Source organism: Eurypyga helias, unplaced genomic scaffold (genome assembly GCF_000690775.1).
Source record: "Eurypyga helias isolate BGI_N326 unplaced genomic scaffold, ASM69077v1 scaffold12218, whole genome shotgun sequence".
Classification (NCBI taxonomy): domain Eukaryota; kingdom Metazoa; phylum Chordata; class Aves; order Eurypygiformes; family Eurypygidae; genus Eurypyga; species Eurypyga helias.
Window position 1 is genome coordinate 30,188 of NW_010266310.1, and position 20,991 is coordinate 51,178.

Below are 20,991 nucleotides of genomic sequence, written 5' to 3' on the forward strand. Positions count from 1 at the left end.
TTGGTTGGAGCTGTATCCTTTTATGTCTGCTAGACGGTGCTGAAAGAGCAGCCACTTCATGAGCTGGTATGGGGATGAAATAAGGCATTGATTAAAGCTTATTCAGGTGTTGCATATACACGTGTGTTCCATTTTAAATGTATAAAAAGAATCTAATTCAAGCCAGTGAACTAAAAATAGGAAGAAAATGGTGGTGTGTGGGTACGTGGTACATTTACAGTCAAAAATACTAGGATTAAGTTTACACATGCAACTATTTTGTGTGTAAATTGTCATCTTTTCATGTACTTACACCTCTGCCTTTCATTCAGTAAACATAAATGACCCTGTATGCATTAATATTTCATTTAATTGCCTGTTGATCAGTATGTGGCCTTTTTTTTTAACTGAATGGAAGACACATCCTAATTTGAGCATAGGTTTAATTCCTAGTTTCTGTTGTGCTCACTTATGAAGTCCTCAGACAAATGATGAATGATAATGTATGCTTATAACTCCAGTCAGATGGGATGATGATGTCCCCATTTTACTGATTGCAGTTGCGCCAGATGATGATTGGAGGTCCCTTCCAACTGAACTATTCTGTTCTAGTGAGAAGCTGAATTGTGAACTGGATTCTTCTAACTTTTTGTATAATTGCAAATTTGTTTCACCAGGTACATTTAAATGTGCTAGCTGATAGCTGCAGTGCCAGTGCAGGTTTGTCTTTATGCTTTTAGATTTATTTGAAAGAAAAAATCCTATATTGAGAGTTCTGTAGAATTTTTTGATTAAAAACATATATCTACAGTTCTCTTCAAAAACTTTTTTCGTAACAGTTCTTTGGAACAATTTATTATAGAAATGATTGTATAGAATATTGTGATGAAGATTCTCAAGTGTTCTGTCAATGTGCATCATTTGACCATTTTAACTACTACTTAATTGTAACACAAAACTGCAATTAAAATTATCAGTCTAAAAAAATTAAATCATTTCAATTCCTACTGTTTAGCACCTCTTAGAGTATGTTGAGTAGAATTTTAAAATTTTTACAAGTTACTTACTTAAAATATTTACTGTAATAAGGATGTGTGGGGTTTGCCCTTAACGTTTGACATGTATAGCTTATGGGACTTGCTGTATATAATAGCATCACCTTGGATATTCGTTTCCCACCTTGCTGTTACAAGAAATTATTGAGTCCTCCCATTGTTCCCTGTGATCATAACACACTTGTAGGCATCTCTGACGTCACATTAGATGACCTGATTCAGATTATGCCTGTGAGTATTATGGTTTTTTTAAGAGTCTAAACTACTGTTTTAAAAACTGTTTTATTTATATTTAATGCTTGAATTATAAACTGTTTGAAAACAGCCTTTTTTGTTGGCACAGGCTGTTAAATTTTTCTGTTGAAAACAGCAAATCACCTTGTTTTCTAGCATAGCAGAATTTTTGTTGATCTACTTGAAGTTAGAATACCCAAATCTGATATGAACCTTCTAGATACGTTTTCTGTAGTAAAAAGGAAAATGTAACAGTTTATACTGAAATAAAAATAAATAATTAAATATTAGTTAAGCTGTGAGTTTTCCTTTGTGTATACATTTGGAATATACAACCTTTTCCAAGATACTTTCTGTATAAAGTAAATGATTCTAGCACGTCCTTGCAAAGCACATCACTTAGTTTTGTAGATTTACTAAAGAGTTTTTCTCATGTTGTAGGAACTGGCCCATGGACTAAGTGAACTTCTATCCTATGAGGGCAATGTCGAAGAGGATTTTTACTCAACTTTTCAGGTCATTAAATACACAATTATAAGTGATTCTCAAACTCATTCAGTAATTTTTACCAATGTTGCTGCAATGGAGTGGCCTACTACTGTGTGATTACTGACTGTTTGGAATGTAACTGCACGGGCTTTACAGCTTGCTTCAAGAACCAGCCTGGTCCTGGGTGCTGAGGGCGTACGGAGGCTGCCTTTGTTACAGGGCTTTAGGTTGCTGTCGCCGGGCAGAGGAGGTGGATCTGAGTACTGACTGCCAGTGTCGCATGGCCAGCTGCTGGTGTGTTTCCAGTCGGTGACCTGGTCTGTGGAATTCATCTGGCTGCCAAACAATCCCTTTTCTGTCTAACCCAGATGGTAGTCAAAGCTTACTCTGGTCATTATATACTTTGTCCTTGGACGTGACCAATACCCTGTTCAAGTTACGATAGTTTTGTTTGATCTGTATGTCTCACTGCTACTTCAATCAAGAAAGACTTTCACATTTATTCATTGTTTTAGAACTAGTTAGTAAAATTTCATGACTCAGTATGGATGTGTATTGGACTAGTATTGACCTTTTTTCTTCAATTTTGAATTACATTATTGTCAGACCATATGACAGTTTTTGTACAGTGGGTACTTTTGAGATCCTAGGTGAGCTACAGTGGAATAAGTACCTTCTTAATTGTATTTGATGATCCTAAATTTTTTCTTTTATATGAAAAACATTGTGGCTCCAGAGCCTGCAGGTCAGTTGGATATGCCACTGTGTAACAGGGTCATTTTTTTCTACTTTGAATACCGATTTCCTGAGCAATTTGTTGAAAATTGTAATATTTAACTTGTCTTAAAACCCCATAACCCTAAGAATTACAGCATATGCTAGAGAGAGAGACAAGGGAAACACGTTAAAAAATAAACACAAGCTTTGTAATTTGTGAGTATATGAATGTATTTTCTAGTACTGACCTTCACTCCCCTTTTTCTTCAGGTTTTTCAGGAAGAATTTGGTGTTATAAAATCTTACAACTTAAAGCCAAATGGAGATAAAATTCCAGTCACAAATCAGAATAGGAAAGGTATTTCAATATATATTAACTACACAGATTTAAGTTAGTCCTTTTTTCCTTCTTTTAAGCCTAAATTTTCTTTAACTAAGTTTGAAAATGAAATTACTGTAGTCCTTTCTTGAATGCCTACCAGTTTAATAGTATCTAAAATGAAATGCATTAATTTTTAAGTCAGTACCATTTGAGAGAGCACAAGAAATTATTATTTAAACTTATTACGATGTAACAAAATAAAATGGTTTTCTTTTTTAGAATATGTGCAGCTCTATGTTGATTTTCTTCTCAACAAATCAATCTACAAACAATTTGCAGCTTTCTACTATGGATTTCATAGTGTCTGTGCTTCGTATGCATTACTGGTAAGAATAAAATGGCACACAACTCTTCGCTTCTGTTTCAAATATCTGACAATGACTCACCTAAATTAAACAAATTATGATGGATGATTTTAGAATTCATGAAGAATCTTGATTAATCAATGTAGCTAATTAATCCAACAGAAGCAGAAGAAATTAAGCAAGCAGTCAACTGTTCTCTATAGTGTTCCATTGAAAATAGATAAATAAAGCTCCAAAAGTTAGGCTTATCAGCATGCATTCACAGGCACTTCACAAGTTCTCATGTGGGTGTTTACAGGGATTCTCTGTATTCCCTACGTTTATGCACAGCAGAGTAAATATGTCTGTGTGCTCGAGTGACTCCTCTGTAAACATCTATTACTTTTTGTTGGAAGAACATTCAGTGAGGTTGAGATTAAACGTTATTTCGGTGTTCAGTCCTGTTTGGCTGTTGGAATGCCCCTTGTAGTGTACATCATCCCTTGTGCAGTAAGAAGAGAAAGAAGAGGCAATTACAATTTGCATGAGATTTTCTTCATTCCTGTGAAATTAGCCAAGTATGAGACACTTGCAGCAAAGTAAGATGTGACTAACTGCAGGGAAGGGTCTGTAAGGAGAAGGAAAATCCATTGAAATGCCATGGCATACTTCCACACAATTTATCAATGTTGCAGTAAATGATTAAGTAGGTTCTGCAGGTGTTAAGTTTAGCAGTTGTTAAACAGGGTTTATTGTTACGTGTATTTGCTTTGCACAGCAGTGTGTACAACTGCAAGTCAGCTTCTGTCAGACATCGCTACTCATCAGCCTACATTGGGACTTCACGTAAATCAAATGGAACTTATAACCAGAACTGAGATCAAGACCCTCCCTCTGAATCCATACATATAAACTTAGTTTTCTTCCTGACTCATTTGTCATTTAATCAGATGACAAACAAATCAGTTTAATAAATGTAAGACTGAAAAAAGTGAGGAAGAAACACGCTAAATTATTATGTTAGCCAGTAATTTGCTTTTTACTATATACAGTAGTAAGAAATACTTCAGACTACTGAGGAATTCATTTTTCTGTAAAATAGTATGTATCTAAGTTTTATATTGAATGATCATCTGTTGATTTTTCTCTAATGACAAATGAAAAATTCAATCTGCTGGCATAATTTCTCTACTTTAAAAAATTAAATATTTTTTCCTTAACCTCTGGCAGCTGCTTCGTCCAGAAGAGGTTGAAATTCTTGTCTGTGGCAGTCCTGAACTGGATATGTCTGCTTTACAGCGAAGTACCCAATATGAGGGCTACCAAAAAACTGATCTTACTATACGGTAGGCTTATTGTTTTTATTCTAATTACTGAGTTTAAAAACATCACAGAATGGTAGACTGTCGGGAATAATCTCTTCAATCTGAGAAGGACTGATATTTTAAAAATCTAATTCCAAATAACATAAAGACCCTATGAAATTACATATAAGTAGGAAGAGTTAGATTCTTAATGGCATAATTTGTTGCTGAATACCTTTAAAAGATTATGATCAGATTTAAATGGAGGTATTTTGAAAAGAGTATCTTCAAATACTGCATAGTGAAATCTGAGTCTTTATTATCCAATCTTCTAAAAATGCTTATGCTCTTCCAATTCTATTCGATACTAAGGACATTTATATTAGGAAGTAGAGGCATTTACATTTTTATAGGAAAGGGGATTTGGACATCACTTGACAACATGACATTTCAGATTTCATAAAGCATTGTACTTGCCAACTCCTTAGGAATTTATTTAACCTTACATAATAGGATGCTACTGATGTCCTATATGTGACATTAATTAAATTCCCAGTGACATTCATCACATAGTACTTGTGGTAGTATTATTACCCTCATACTTTTTTGTCATGGTATTGCATCTTGCAACATCTTCTTCTCCCTCTGCCCTGAACATAGATACTTTTGGGAAGTAGTACTTGGATTTACTCTTGACCTTCAAAAGAAGCTGCTACATTTTGCTACAGGAAGTGATAGAGTTCCTGTGGGAGGAATGGCTGATTTGAATTTCAAGATTTCAAAGAGTGAAACATCCACTAACTGGTAAGTAGTTTTCTAGATATCTAATAATTTTTGTTAGATTCTTTCCTGAGTGCCCTTATTGCTCTCAAATGTCTTTTTAAAGAAGAGAAAACTAACAGGTAAGGAAAAAACTGCATGGACTCCTTTATTTTGTCTTCAAAATGTTATTATGCCCATTTATTGATTACATAAATTTCACAGATAACCATCTAATACAAAACTGATTCTCCAGTCAATGTTTACATTTGAGGCCAGGAATTCTTTATTTATAGAGATTCTTTACATGTTTTCAATTCAAGTAAATTATTTGTTTAACTGTTCCTAACATGACAGCTGAGCTAATGAAAATAAACTGTTAATCACCATGCATTTTTCTGAATTCATTGAGTCTCCTTGTCATTATGTATAGCAGCCCCTGCACTTGCAAAAAATGCTTGCGTTCTTTCTTGATGGTTGAAATAAGAATTTTAACATGTATGGCTGGAGAAGGTGTAGCATGCCTTTAGGGTCTCTGGTGAGTAAGTGTCTGGCTGACACAGGGGTTGCTCAGAAGAAATAGGAACAAAGCAGCCTTGTAATTTCATTGTAAGGTTAAATTGTTCATGCCAAGTTCTTATGTTTCTGGTAGTATTTTATTTTGTATTGAATTGACTTGAGGAATTCCACATACTTTCCAGCTAGTATTTTTCTTCTCAAGATTGGAGAAAGTCACTTTAAGTAATTTGGAAAGCTGTATAGAAAAGCTTACTGGTCTGAAGCTCACTGCTAAGCAGTAATTGCTGCTAAGCAGTAATTACTGGCTTTACCTAGATTTCTCAAACACTTAAGGTAATCAAAATACTTAAATGAAGCTATATTTGAAAGTCAGGATTTTGTTGGGTTTTCTGTGGAGAGCTGAATTAAATGCATAAACACTAATTTTTATTTTAAATTTGGTTTATCTGATTACTGTGGTATTTCTAGTGCTTTATTCAATGAGCTAGTAACTGGTTTCAGTAACATGTTAAAGGAGCAGAGGGTCAGATGAAAAATGAAGAAAAATCAGTCAATGTTGAATCTCTGTTTAAGTTCATTCTCCTGCTAATTGTTCTTTTTCTTAAACATGGGAAAATGTGTTTTGAAATAGCATGTATTTCAAAATTATGTAGGTCTGTTTGTGCAAGATAATTGTTGCAGTCAGACTGGCTGCGCAGGGATGAACGTAGACGCGTTGGCATTGCATTGCTCATGCAGTATGATCAAAGAATTCAACAGCTATAAGGATTGCCAAATTAACGTCCAGTTTCCCAACTTTCCAAATTCTGAAGCACATGACTCCAGTCTGATTAACAGATCTTTGCTTGCTTATTTAAAGGGCGGGGAAGTAGCTTAGGTTTCCAGATCTGGGGGGATTCCAGCCCCTTTCAAGAAGATTAGCTGATGACCAAAGGCCAAGCTGCTGCTGTTCAAAAGACTAAGGGCTTCAGTGAAACAGAACCAGAGGGCGTTTGAGTCGCATACTAAAATTTAACTTTTAAATGTCCAAGTTTTAAAGATTTTTCAGTGTGTTGGGTTAATTCCAAATGGCAGGTTGACCCTTCAGCAAATTTTCTTTCTCCTCTCTCCCCCTCAACTAGTCAGTGCTTTCCTGCGTGTCACTTGAGGTTATAAGAAGATCCTGTAGCTTCTTACTGCCTGCAGCTATGAGTAGGTGGTTAGTGGCATCTCATACTGATGGCAAAAAAAGTGCTACGGAAGAACAGTTAGCAAACTACTCCATTCTAGTGAAAAGCAGAGTTTCCAGTGTTTCAGTCAGGCAATTCTAAGAGATATCTGCAACGTCTCTTCAAACTCAGCTCTTAGAAGAAACTCACAATTGAAAGTGTTGGTATGGCTAAGACCAAATTTGTGAGTTACTGTTTTTCCAGGGCTACAATCAGCCTCTCAGTGCTGTCTGTAAGGACGTACTTTACAAGGCTGAACTTTGAGTTCTGTATCCTCACAGGAACTGTGGTTCATCTAGGTGTCTCCGTACCTACTCCAGGACCCACCTTCCTTCTTCATGTTGTGGATTTGGATTCTATCCAGATTTTGTATTTAGAGAAAAAATGATCTTGAAGTCATGCAGTTGCTGGAGTTTGCAAAACTTGGAAGTGTTTCTAACAACAAAAAAAAAGAAACGGGGGTAGGGGGGAAGTTGCAGGCAAGCAAATTCACCTGAGGTGCATATGACCAAAAGTGGTGTTATTTGTGTTTAACAGAACTTGAACCAACAATATCTGGATAAATGTTCCTTTTACAGGGTTTTCTTAATTCATGCTTAACTGAAAAACTGTGTTGGCAGTGTTCTGCTGCCATTGCGTTATTATTAAATGTGTTTTGGTTTTTGTTTTTGTTTTTTCCATTGCATTATTATTAAATGTGTTTTTGTTTTTGTTTTTAATTATTTTAGGTTACCTGTGGCCCATACCTGCTTCAACCAGCTTTGTCTCCCTCCTTATAAGAACAAGAAGGAACTGAAGCAAAAGTTGATCATTGGAATTTCAAATGCAGAAGGTTTTGGTTTAGAATAAAATCACAAACTTCAAGAACAGCATATTTATGTAGCATTCACTCTCTTCTAATTGTGCCTTTAAGCTTTTTGTTCTTATGTCTCTTGATACTGTGTGAGTCTTACTCAACTTAGGTATTTTTTTTAATTAAATATGAAGTGTATGTTTTTTCCTGAATGGCAATACATTTACCGCTTGCTTTGTCACAGAAAGTAGCTTTCTTCGTACAAAAAGCTAGTCTATTTGATAAACGAAACCTGACTAAGGCAATTTCTAAGTTACAGTTTGTTTCTGTTTTTATTGATAGCACTTTATCATTAATCATAATTCCTTTACATCGCAGATATCCCACTGGGAGATAATATACAGAATATTTCGATATTAGCTAATCCCAGTGGTAGAATGTCTTCAATTAACATGAATAATAGAAAAAAAGAAAAAAACATACAGCATGTAGCCATATTTTCACAAAGGCAAATAGGAATTTTAGTCTTTATAAAATGTATGCAGTTTTCATATTCTGGTTTTCCTTCTCAATGAAACAGGCTGTCTAAGAAGCATGTAAATAACTGCCTGTGAACAAATAGGGTTTTGATAGTGCCATTTACTGCTAAAAAATTTATTTTTTATGAATAAGAGGTTTTAGATGTTGTATATTCAGCTTTTACAGATCAACAGGCTTGACTGTACAAAAGTGTTAAAAGGCACTTTTTTCAGTTTGAGAGGATTCACGTTCAAACTACAGGTATTAAGCAACTTGTATGTTCATGCTTTGATAGCAAACTAACCAGATCTACTGTAGCATTATAGTAAACAAAACTAGATATTTAAAACAAATTCCACGTATGGTGAAATATTTCAGGAAAAGAATGAAATCCCCAGCACATAGAAAACTGATGTAGTAGCAGGCTATCATTTTTTTTTCAGCAACTTTGTTGAAAGTCTTAATTAAGCTGTGACAAAAGTGAATACAAGAACAGTTTAGGAGAATGTTGAAGCTTTCATTATCTTGAAGGCCAGCATTTAAAGACAATGTTTTGTGGTTTTCACTGCACAAACTACATGAAAAGAATTACTGGTATGTCTGCTCAGAGTTATTAAATTAGGAGATGGGAAAGAAACCGGTTCTAAAATGCAGATGTAATTATAAGTCTGGGGTTTATTCATTAAATGGAAAGAATTTATCAGCATGCAGTATAGTATTTTTTAAATATGAATAGCTACTGTGTGTTCTACAGGTTTTTCTTTCAGCTGAATGAGGCCCAGATCATTCAAGACACTTTAGCATCTAATTTGTTATTTTTTCCCCATTGACTTCTGGGGCATGGATGCTTAAATATCTTGTAGTGTCTGTACTCAATTATTGATTTGCAATAAGAGTAAAATGTTAGATAGTTCTCATTTTCCCTCCCTGTATTATTTACATACAACCAACAAATTTACACATGATGAACAAATTAATCTGCCTAATCTGTAGTTTCAAAGCTGTTGTGGATTTTCTTCAATAGCCAAGTGTAAATTTTATTTTATTCTATTTCCTAGAGAAGGTACCTAGAGTTCTACTGATTTTACTCTTTTACTAAAGCAGAAATAAGTAGTAGGACATGCTAAAATATTAGGCTCTGTATTCATTGTGCTCTCCTTGAAACAATTAATAACATTTCTGTGGACTTCAGCCTGGAACAAAATTAGGTTAACATGGAGAGTGTTAAAAGCAGTACCTCAAACTTGTGTATTTTACATTGTTTCTCCCAAACTGAGATTTTAAAATCAATTTTAATTTAAAGGATTTCAGAAGTTAAGAAATAAATTAAACTTTTACCATTGCACTGAATACGAACTAATTAGCTCCAAGCAATGTTAAATTTCTAACAGCTGAATGTGGATGTAGGTAAGAAATATGAAAACAAACACTTTCCCCCTTTCCTCTCTCTGTAGAACTGAATTCTTAGAAGGCTGGCTAATGAATGAATAACTATACAGTATATCTGAAAACAAGGCAAAATAGCCAAAATATTTTTTTATGGCTTAAGCCCAATTTTAATAACTGTTTATCTATTAAAGTTAGAATAAAGGCTTTATCTTATTATTTTCACTGAATTGCACTTTGCCTTGGGTTTAGTTATTTATTGAAGCTTTTTTGATTTACTGTGTAATATTACCTCAGAATTCTAAAAAGGCTATTGTATTTGCATCCGTTTTTAAATGATTGTCATTCAATGACATTTTATATATTTCCTGATGTTGATAAATAGTAAATTTTGTATTTGTTAAATGAAAACATTGCACTGTATTTATGAAATAAGCCTCTGATCATTTTAAAACTTTTACTCAGTGTTGTTTGGTTGTTCTTTGTCTTGCCCTGTAATCCAGCAAACCTTTTTTTTAATCTCCATCATTTCTTTTGTATGGTACAATACAATCTGGTTTGTATAAACTTGTTCATTACTAAGTATCTATTTTTATGTATTAAAATTGTGCAGTCATTAAATGAAATATTTCAGTTTTGTGCCTCATTTGCTTAATTTATGATTTCAAAAATTTATCATAATGGATTTAAAAATACGATCAACTTATCTGCTTTTGTCTTATTTTATTTTGAATTTTCTTTGCAGTAATAGTTCTGCTAAAACACTGCATGGCTCATGGAAAAAGAAACTGAGTTTCAGCTATGCACCCAGAAATACATTCCACGTAGACAGTCAAAATTACGAGCGTTCCAGTGCGTACTGTGGTGTAACAATGCTGTGAAATAGCATGGATCGATCCTCAACTTCATTTTCCATGGTTTTATTTCTTCAGTTACAAGATTATTTTGGGGTACAAGGAGAGACAGAGTCAATCTGGTTTATGTTTTGTCTTTTTCTGACTAATTTTAACATTGAAAACGGGAGAACATCAGGTCCTGATGACAGGACTAATATCTGACCAGATTCAAACTTGCTTCTTGCCTCCTTTGTACCACTCTCGTTACCTACAGGTGGCAGCAAAGATGAGGATTGAAAGCACTTAATTTGGATGTCAAACTTCCCTCCCAACTAACAGTAGATACCGTAAGTACGAGTAATGAAGAAAAAAGTTGTATCTTATAAGTGTATATCACAAATAATTTCAGATTTTCAAAATCAGCAAATAGAAATTGGCTTCTAGCAAACGGGTATGGAGGAGGGAGAAGCAGTTGCTTCTGCCTAGCCCTGGGTTTTGAATATGTCATCTCTTTCCATGAAGTTCCCTAATGTGTTATTGGGATCAAGGAAAGACTGCCAAAGCCTCCGAGAGAAGCGACTGATTGTTACTGATCTCTGAACAGTCAATAGCCTCAGGACTGATATTTAGAAAGAGGTTAGAAACCTAGCTTGCCTTGTCCTGTTCCAGCTAGGGATCAGATGGCTGGTGCTAGGGCTTAAAATTGAAATGCACTATTTCCTTTTGATTTTCTTTTTTTTTGGCCAAAAGCAGTGAGGTTCTTTCGCTGTAGTTGCAGCTGGTGGTGGTACTGGATGACTTGCTCCAAAAGCAAATGCAGTATCAGTTATTATTTTTCATAGCTGTGGTATTTCATGTTCTTTCAGAATCCTTACCTACCAAAAAATGAAGACTCTTAAACTCCCTCAAAGCCTCTGTTTTCATGTGCTGACTGGCAGGCTGTAGGAGCCTGTGGTTTTCCTTCTACAGCACCTAGTTCTCTTCCAAGAATATTTCTTTTTTGTTTTGGTCAAATAACTTTCCATTCTATTTGGATTTTTTTTTCCTTTGGGATCTGTGCCGTTGTATGTGCTGTTGAAGTTCCTTGCACTTTTAAAGATTCATAGTGTTTAGAAAAATAGTAAGGGGATGGCTTGGACTGCCACAGCTGTTTCACTTGTGTTACAAATGTTCTGATTCATAGTCAGGTGGGCTTTGTTGTTAAATTAATGAGAAAAAATGGGTCCTGAGAGATCTGCACCTTTCGCATTTTTAATTAAATTCTTATTGAAGTCTTTAAACCCCAATGGTTTTATGTAAAATACACCAGGGGAACAGGTATAGCAAAGGTTGTTATCGTTTGGTATAGTTAGTGTGTTCGTAACTGTAGAGTGGATGTTTGATTCAAAAATAACTTGTTCCACAAACTCCATTTAGGAAAGAACTCTGAGGTCAAGGAAGATAGAGAGATTTTGTCTCTGAGGATCTGGCAAAGTAGTTGCTCATTAAACCCTGGAAGGGTGGGAGTTCATGTAAGTTGGGCAGCCCCTAACATAAGGTCAGTTCTGGACTCCTCTGCAGTACTAATGCTAAATAATACCTATATGCATGAGAAAAGGATATATACATTATTGGTTTTGTTGCATGTTTCGCAAGTTTTATGTTCTACCATGGCAAGGTTTCATTTACCATTTTTCTCTGTAGCATCAATATTTATGATCTGATATTTGTAGGGAGCGATGCACAGACTTTTACTTTCTGGTGCAATATTTTCTGTTCATGAGAGTTGTTCTAGATTATGTGGATGTATGATGCTCAGGTTTAATGTTTGGGCTTCTTGTTTATACGGTGTTTTAACTCTGTAGCATGCTTCCATACCGATCAGGAGAAAGGCATCTGTTCTCACAGAGTCCTTGGTTATCTTTACACTGGCACCTCTGGCTGCTCCCACGTGATGGACACTAACAGCCCAGGCTCTGCTGGTCTCTGCAGGCATTATCGGAGCAGAACTGTTTGTAACTGTGTGGAAGTTACTCAAGCCTTCTTGTCAACGAGTGAGTTTACTCGACGTATGTTCGATCTCTGCTCCGGCAGGGAGCTAGACTATTCATTTATTTTGCTATCCATTTTGTGTCAGTAGCGATACTGTGGAGGGCTGGAACTGTGTTTTCTCCCTTGGAAAATCAATCCAGATGGATATAAAGAAGCCAGAACACTGTCATTTTGAAAACAGTGTGGTTTAAACTCAAACATGTGGCTCTTGACTTTCTTTGTTTTCTAATGATTTTGTGTAACCTCACACCTTATGTGCAAGGACTGCACTGGCAGCATGCGTACTGCTTGGGGGGTTTACTAGTTGGCCTTGATTAGTAGGAAGGATGAGTAAATTGGCCAGTAACCTATGATGCCACAGTGAGCAGAAACGTCACTTAATTTTGTCATCTCACACATCTGCTTTATGGAGGCATCTTTCCCCAGATCTTTCTGGATTCCCAGATGGAGGAGTATCCTGCTCAGATTTTGAAATTCCCTGATAAGACATGTTCTGTGATACTTAATGCATCACATTCATTATTAAACATGTCACTTCACTATTAGAAAAATTAATTAATCATGGCAGATAAATGTGATGAGCACAGGAAAAACTTGGTTAGTAGTGGCAGAGAAAAATCTACTTTCTTACACAGTAGTTCTATAGAATTGCTTTTTAGTTGCAAAAATCTAATTTTATTCCTCTAACTGATGAGGCTTAATGTTTAATCTCTTGGGGAGTTTAAGAACCGAAATTAATTTTCTTTAATGCAATCACTGTGTTAGATGAAGCTAACACTTGAGTAAACTATAATGTTTTCCCATGTGCACAGCTGTGTAGTGCTCACTGCATTGTCTAATTGTACTGAAATTAATAAAGTGTTCTGCATCACTTTTCTTTTGGGATTCTAACTTTTGTGGCAATTTTACAGTGAAAGAAAAGCTTTCTCAAGCGTTGAAAGCACTTGGTATTCATTCACAGTGAAGCTTTTAAAGTAATAACATTCATTTGTTCTTGTTGCATTTATCAACCTCACTGCATTTTGTTTTGGGTGGTTTTGCTGTAGGATTCAGAATCTATTCAATATCTAATTTCTGCATATTGATTGAAATACATTAAGCTATTATCTCAAATGGCACATTCTGGAAGGTGAAAACATTTTCCAGTAGCCTGTGCTTCCAGAGGTTACTGTAAACCTGTGGAAAGGATTCCAAGTTAATAATTTCTTACTTTGCTCTGCCAATTAAGGGCTGAAATTTCCTGGGGTATTACAATCAAGCTGTGTTTGAACTACCATGGGGATGTTTGCTTTCATCCTATTGATCATCCCCTAGCCCATGCTTGTCTGGCTTCTGCTGGTGTTGGGTTTCCTACGCATACAGATTTTTTAAATGTACTTCTTACACTGTAACATTCAATACCCATTAATTCTTCCTTTCAAAAAGTGAACTCAGTTTCTTCAATACTCTGTGGTGTTGGCCAAGAACTAACAGGAACAGAACTAAAGACTCAACCAAATGAGTTTAGAAGACCCAGGTTTATTTTCCCATACTTGATTTTAAGAATTAAACATCATCCTGTAATCAAAGCAATAAAAGCAGCATCAACTCAGCTATGCTGAAAGCTGTGTATTCCATTCCTCATTCCCTGGGTTTTTGTGTAAACTACTGTTGGGATGTGACCAAAATGTGACTGATGCAATAGAAGTAAGTTTTTATATTAAAGTGATAGTGTTGGAATTTTTTGAGCTTATTCCTTGATTTCCTGTCCCCATGGGCTAGCTGTAGTTGTGTGTGGTTTTCCCTTGTAACTGACTGCAGTGGGTGCACTGCCGTTGTGAGTCGGAAGGTGTAACTGCTTGCGTCATTTTTCACATCATTAGTTGTCCAAAAGAAAAAATGAACTTCCTGGGTTTACTTTCCTTGTCTCTGGGGCACTAACTGAGGCATCAAGTATTTTATGGTGCAAGGGTACTCTCAGTTCATCTTTTCCCCTTGAATTTCTTCTCAATTTATTTGTTGCTCACTTTTAGTGCAGCTTGTTAACTATATAGGACACAAGCACGGATGCGATGCTTAATCATGCATTCAGTTGGCATTTTCATACTTGTAGGTGTACCGTGAAGAAGAAATTACTACTTTCACACAGCACAACCAATCCCTGGCTAATTTCCTCTGCCATTACTTATAGCAACAATCTGCACTCTTTGCACAGTGATGCTGCCTTTCACTGTGTTCAAGACCTACTGTCATTCATCATAACAGATACATATTTATAGAATGACAAAGTAACAGAAGCTTTTGCTTTGAATTTTCCTGGATTAGGAAATCATCCCTTAGGCTATTTGTGATAATTTTTTTTTTCTTACCTTTTTTTTATTTTTACTAGACCTCGTGTTTAATTTTGTTTTTCCTCAAGACACATAGTAACTTCGGGGAATTTAACATACATTTTAGAACTGAGTTGTCACTTACATAGATGAATTATTTGACTAGCTCTCATCAGTCCTTCTCCTAGCTACATGCAATGCCAATGCCCTATTTGCAGCATATTTTCAGAAATCAAAGTGATTCTAATATCAATGAAGAACACACAAATAAATCTGCTGGGGAAGGATAATGAGTTGGTGTGTGTCTGGGGTGCAACTTGTAAGTGTGCTTTGCCTCTTAAAAAAACCCAAGTATTCAGGCTCGTAGCGGGGGGGGAAAAAAAAGTGGTGGTGGAGTAGAGAATCCTGTGCTTCATCTGTCATTTCTGAGGAGCTATGCAGAAGTTACCTGCTTCTGAGGAGCTATGCAGAAGTTACAACCCGGCTTGCAGAAAGATCCCTGCAGGTTAACACTGGTGTTTCAGATCAGTCATGGTAATTTGACCTTCTCTTCCTTTTTCTTGTGATTAGCTTATTGTTTGAATTACCTTGGGGATATTTGCTTTTTTCCTGTTGATCGTGTCATAGCCCATGCTTACCTAATTTCTGCTGGTGATGGGTTTCACATGCTTTCAGATTGTCAGAATTCAGATTTCGGTTGAGCAATAGAGCTCCACTTAAGAGATGAGAAAGCCAAGATCTGTATTGGACCCTGTGAAATCCTGCCCTATTTGACAACATTTAGAAAACTACAGAGTTGACAATATCTATCTTAAGTCGGTCTAGATGGACCCATTTTTAACCAAGCTTGATTCCAGTGCTACTGGGAGACGTTGGTGCTTGCTCAGGCAGTGCTGCCGCCAGCTGCTGCCGCAGATCCACCACCGGGGCTGCTGGCGGGGCCTGGCAGTGCCCCATGGCGCAGCAAGCTGGCTGCCCCTTGGCAGAGGCTGCAGCCCTTCCCTTCAGCTCTCTCCGTGCTCCTCTGGGTTTCACTCTGGAGTCGTTAGCACTGGTGAATGTCAGCCAGGCAGTGACGGCTTGATCCCAGCTGAAGCTCTCTGAACATCTTGCCTCTGTCTCCATGGTTCGTTTCTCATCCTTGTTCAAACAAGCTTTGCTAGAAATTGATAAGCAGAGGTGAAGAAAGAAATTGAAATACAGATTTATTACCAACTTGATGGTATTACTAGATCAAAAGCCAGTCATTTCTTTTGAAGAGGATTTTTTTTTTTCCATGGCTATCTGCCTTTTTTAGGGTTCACATACTCATGCTTTTTAGTATGCAGACATAGAACTGTCCTGAGAACGTCATAAATGCAAAATCCCAATGTGGTAAATTTCTGCAATGGTACTCTTTTTTAATCAGGTGCAGTATCTCTGTGATGACCTCACTCAATTCACACCCCAGTGTCTTTTCAACTCAGGACTCAAATGAGAAAAACATGAAGCAGGAGATTCTTGTCTTGGATGAATCCCACACTACTACCAAGCTGTCAGCCAGGTGGTTGGTGACTCTAAGCTTTTTGAATCAAAGCAGTTTTGGAAATGTGCAATGTTGCTATCATACTCTCATTTGTCTTAATTATAGCGGATTAAGAGATGAAATATCTGCGGCAACCACTGTCTCAGAGCTTTTCGTTATTCAGTAATACCAAAGGATTTTTTCATGTAGCTTATCAAACCTAAAAGCGGTGATAAAAAAGATTGTGGGAACGTGCTGCTTAGAGCTTCATCACAATTGTCAGCTATTACTAGTGCAAAGCAGCTAAATAAAGATGTCTCATGTCATCTTATCTTATAAGATGCATGCTTATAATGCATGCTGGGCATTACATATCCATTATATCTTGTCAAACTGAGTAACAGCCTTTCCAGTCCCCCTCAACTACTCTTCAGCATAAGCAGCTTGTGAGGAGAGAACCACAGAAAACTGAACCACACATTGGCAACCTGCATATAATGAGAAAAGTTTTATTTTTGCGTATTAAAGGGTGGAGGTTTGGGGGTTGGTTTGTTTGTTTGAGGGTTTTATTGGTGGGGTGCCTAGCCTGCCCGCAAGCATAGCACAGGGTGGCTTTGGCTGAAGGGAATTAAAAAACAAGAGGTAATTCTAGGGCAATGTTCTAGTTTGTAACCAGTCCCTAACTTTAGTATTAGATCTAGCCAGGAGTGCTTATTTTGCTAATGACTTATTTCTCTAGCAAACAGATCTGGTTTTTGCAGCAAGATAAACTAAAGTACATCAGAAATTACATGTGATAAATAGAGCTTCTATAAAACACAGCTGCAAGGGTTTTGCCTACTTAAAGCTATTCAAAATGGTAGCAACCCTCCTTTATGCCTTCAGAACCTACCTGAGCTTTTGTTTGATCCAAAATTGCTGATAAAAGTTAATGGGTAGTTTCAACTCACAGATGTTTCCCCTCACAGCTTGGCTTAGAAAGTGAGGGAGGTGTCACGCTTTTCCATCCTTTCCATTAAACGCTCCAGAGGTCTGAGCACTTACTGGCGATGGAAGGAATTGGCATTCAAGTCTTCTGAGGGCAGCATCTGAACTCATGTTGCCCGTAGCCCATGAGCTCCTAAATCCATGCTTTGCATCTGGCAGAGGGAGCCTGGTTCTCCCGTACCCCAGGTGAGCCCACCGCGCTGTGCTCTCCCACCGCCACGAACGCTGTATGAGCTCTCGCTGTTAACCCCGGCGATGCTCTTGTTAAACATCCCCAAGTAGGATAAAAGCTTTGTTTCTGATTCAGTGTGAACCAGGGCCTCCTGCTTCCTCACCTCAGGAAAATTAAATAGCCCCCACTGCACTTTTATCTTGATTTGATCCCAGTCTTTGTTTTCTGAAAACCTTTTGGTCTGGTGGCTAAACCAAAATATTGTTCATGCTCACGAGTCCTGCCTGAAGCCCTCCCTCCTCCTTGCGAGGCAAGTGGGACCTAAGAGGAGGACGGAAGGGGCTGGCAGTGGGAAGGCGTTCTGCGAAGTGTGATAAGTCTAATAACTAAAGTACCGTCGTTCCTCATGTCTCGGTATGAAATTTTCCTGAGCAACATGCAAAAATAACAAGCCAGAAAGACCTAACTGGCTGAAAATACAGTGAAAGCCATCATGATAAATTGTTCAGTTATTACATAGCACTAACTTCTGTTTTTATTATTGAACTCAGAAAATGATGTGTTTTATTGTAATATCAACGCTATATTCCTTGGGCTGTATTTAGTTGTTTATACATTGTCATGAACCCCTGAACAAGGATTTTCCTGGCCTCTGGACCATCAAAGGGATTATTTTCTCCAGGGATAGTCACAAAGTGGAGCAGGTAGGAATCCTCTGGGTCCCGGACTCGATTCCCTTCCACATCAGGTGTGGGATTTATTTCCTAATGCCAGTTTATTTGCAAACATGTTCTTGTGTGAGAGCAAGAGACTTTATCACCAGTTCTTACTGCTGCTTTTCAGTATTGCAGTCCATGACCCACGCTGTGTATAGTAATTCCGTGAACAAGTGCGATTTAAGGCATCCTAAAACTTCCACTTCTATAACATATGGAGAGATATGTGAATGTAATTTTTAGTGGCTGTTTGCAAAAGCCGTCCCAGCCAATGGGTGTTTATGAATGCTTTGTAGGGTGTTTCTTCTGCAAAATTGTGTTCTGGATTGCAGATAATTAAAGAAATAAGTTCAACTGTTTAGTTTGGTGTGGGTTTTTTGGCAGATTTTGTTAGTAGAAAAACCTTTCCACTTCAAGTGTTAGAGGACAGCATGACTACGGCATATTGAAACGATTTTCGTCACAGAAGAACAGAGCATTTTGCACAAAATCACATACAGGATTGAACCCAACCTGGATTTCATGACTGCTGGTTCTCTGTTCTACTTATTAGCTGTTTTTTTCATGTAGATAAATGAAATCTAGACAGCTTTGAAGAAGACAGTGTTGAAAAATATGTATTTGGAGTCTCCATGTAACTTTGAATTTTTAACACGCTCTCTAAGCTGAAAATAATCCATTTTGATTATAAAGTTTCAAGCAGTTTTGCAGAGATAGGTGTTGAGAACGCTATGTCATTTGCATTATGAAGCATATCGTGTTTAAGTCCTTATTCAAGTTCATGAAAATGTTCACTGATTTCAGCAGGCTTTGGATGAATCCCATATTTCCCAACTTGTAAAAATGCTGTCAATATAGAACTCAAGTTTTGACTGTAAAAAATTTCAGCTTGACAACCTGATTGGCAAAGACTTTAAATCAACTATTTATACACTCACTAGTTTACAAAATATGTTCCCAAGACTTAGCACTTGATCATTCATTCTTTCCTTGTTTATGAAAATCGTAACTTTGTGTATAGGATTGCAATCTGCACAATTAAAAGGCATTTTTGAAGCTTTAATTTCTAATATTTTCCCCTCTATCAAGTTTGGATGTTTTATGAGTGTTTATACCTAAAACATAGAACACACCAGGAACATATAAAGCCATTATATCCTCTGAATATTCCTAAATTGCTTTATTATTAAGTTACTTCTTGGAATATCCTTGAAACACAAATACCCTCAGTTTTAATTAAGGAGGTATTTGTTTGCAGGTATCAGAAGGTAAACAGTGTTCCTGTAGGCTTCCCCCCCTGCCTTGAAGTACTACTACACCAAATATCATGACTCTTTTTCAAGGAACTCTTATCCTTTAATGAGGTGATTTTTGTCAAGACAAGTAAAATAGATTGAAACGCTCTTACAACTCTCCAGTCTGAGGGGAGGGTTCATAATCAGCTTCAGGAACACTGTGCTTCTGAATATGCTAAGGAGAAAAATCATCAAAACATAAAAAATAAAATCTGCATAAGCAGTTGTGCTCCTGTTTCCCATGGGTATTTATGCACCATATGTTTAAAGTTTTTTACATACATCCTATTCAGTAAGAATTAATAGTACCATAAATTAGCTGCTCCAGTTCTATGTTTGAGCTTAATTGTGCCTAATTGCTTTCTGATGTAATTCCCCTAGCTCCAGATGAAATTCTGCCTGAGGTGAGTTTGACCGTTTCCTAACACGAACTGTGCATCGCTGTCTTCTGTGCGATTACTCCAAGGATGCAGTTGCCACAGCGCACAGACCCAGACACTGATCCGCAGGCAATAACTTCCGTGCGAATGCTGCCTTCCAAAACTGCTGGCTACCTTTGAATGTTTAAAGTTTTGAATTGTCAGGATGAATTAATAAAGTAAATTGATGTCCAGGATGTGTAACCTTTGCAGGTACGTGTTTGTACTGGTATGTCAACATGGGCTTGTATAACTCATCACCTTTAGCTTCATCAAAATCTTACTTTCTAAATACTTCTGATACAAGAAAAAGATGACTTCTCTTGCTCTTCCCCACCACTTGCTTTTTAATAGGAGATTAGATTTTTGCTAGTTGTCCTCTATACTTGTTGAAGACCTTCGACTCTGTCCAAGGCAAGAAACGCTGTCGGTCGGCTGTCACGGAGCTCACGAGGCCATGTTGCTCAGGTCATGTCTATTGTCAGCAACACAGCTGCGATTCACAGCCCTAGCAGAAGACAGCTATTTAACCAAGCAGTGCCATCCTCCAGCCTAACGGTATGAGTTCACACTGGGTGAGAATCTGCCCCGAGCTTTTATCTCCACGTTAACTCCTTGTTCTGACGAGAAGGAGTGTTTGCTCAGCAGTGTTGATAGTTGGGCTCATAACAAAGATGTCAGTTCTTTTTACCTAAAATTTCTTACCCTGTGACTTTAGATTTGCATTAAGCATTGACTCTGACAGCAACTACTCTGGAGCCTCCCATGAGCAAAGCGTACGTGGCTGAGCCCGCTCACCGGGGCTTGTACGCTTTCTTCTTGCAGCAGCAAGATTTCCTCAGCGAGCGCAAACGAGGAAAACGGCAGACAAGGTAAACCAGCCTTTTCTTTCCCTGTGTGTTTCCAACTCCTGTCTTGTTCCCAGTTCAGTAAGATGAGTGACCACAGGATTCAGCAGAATACAAGAGCTATCTATCAGGTGCCAGGAAAAAACCCAACAACCCACCAAATGGAAAGGGCTGACCTGCCCCATCAGCCACAGCACATCATAACAGCCTGTTCATGCCTGTTGTCACTTGGCCACTGAAGAGCAA

General features: G+C 37.2%; 1 protein-coding gene across 1 annotated transcript in view; it reads left to right on the forward strand.

Annotated features, from left to right (window-relative positions):
- HECTD2 (HECT domain containing E3 ubiquitin protein ligase 2) overlaps positions 1-7,973 on the forward strand; it is a gene marked incomplete at its 5' end in the record, with an annotated part of 33,060 nt that extends 25,087 nt beyond the window's left edge. The window contains 8 exons of the mRNA XM_010157029.1: positions 842-926; positions 1,107-1,265; positions 1,710-1,784; positions 2,745-2,832; positions 3,076-3,182; positions 4,371-4,486; positions 5,105-5,248; positions 7,659-7,973. Of these exons, the coding sequence (XP_010155331.1) occupies positions 842-926; positions 1,107-1,265; positions 1,710-1,784; positions 2,745-2,832; positions 3,076-3,182; positions 4,371-4,486; positions 5,105-5,248; positions 7,659-7,779 (895 nt within the window). The remainder of the gene's footprint in view (positions 1-841; positions 927-1,106; positions 1,266-1,709; positions 1,785-2,744; positions 2,833-3,075; positions 3,183-4,370; positions 4,487-5,104; positions 5,249-7,658) is intronic.
- Between the last annotated feature and the right edge of the window lie 13,018 nt (positions 7,974-20,991).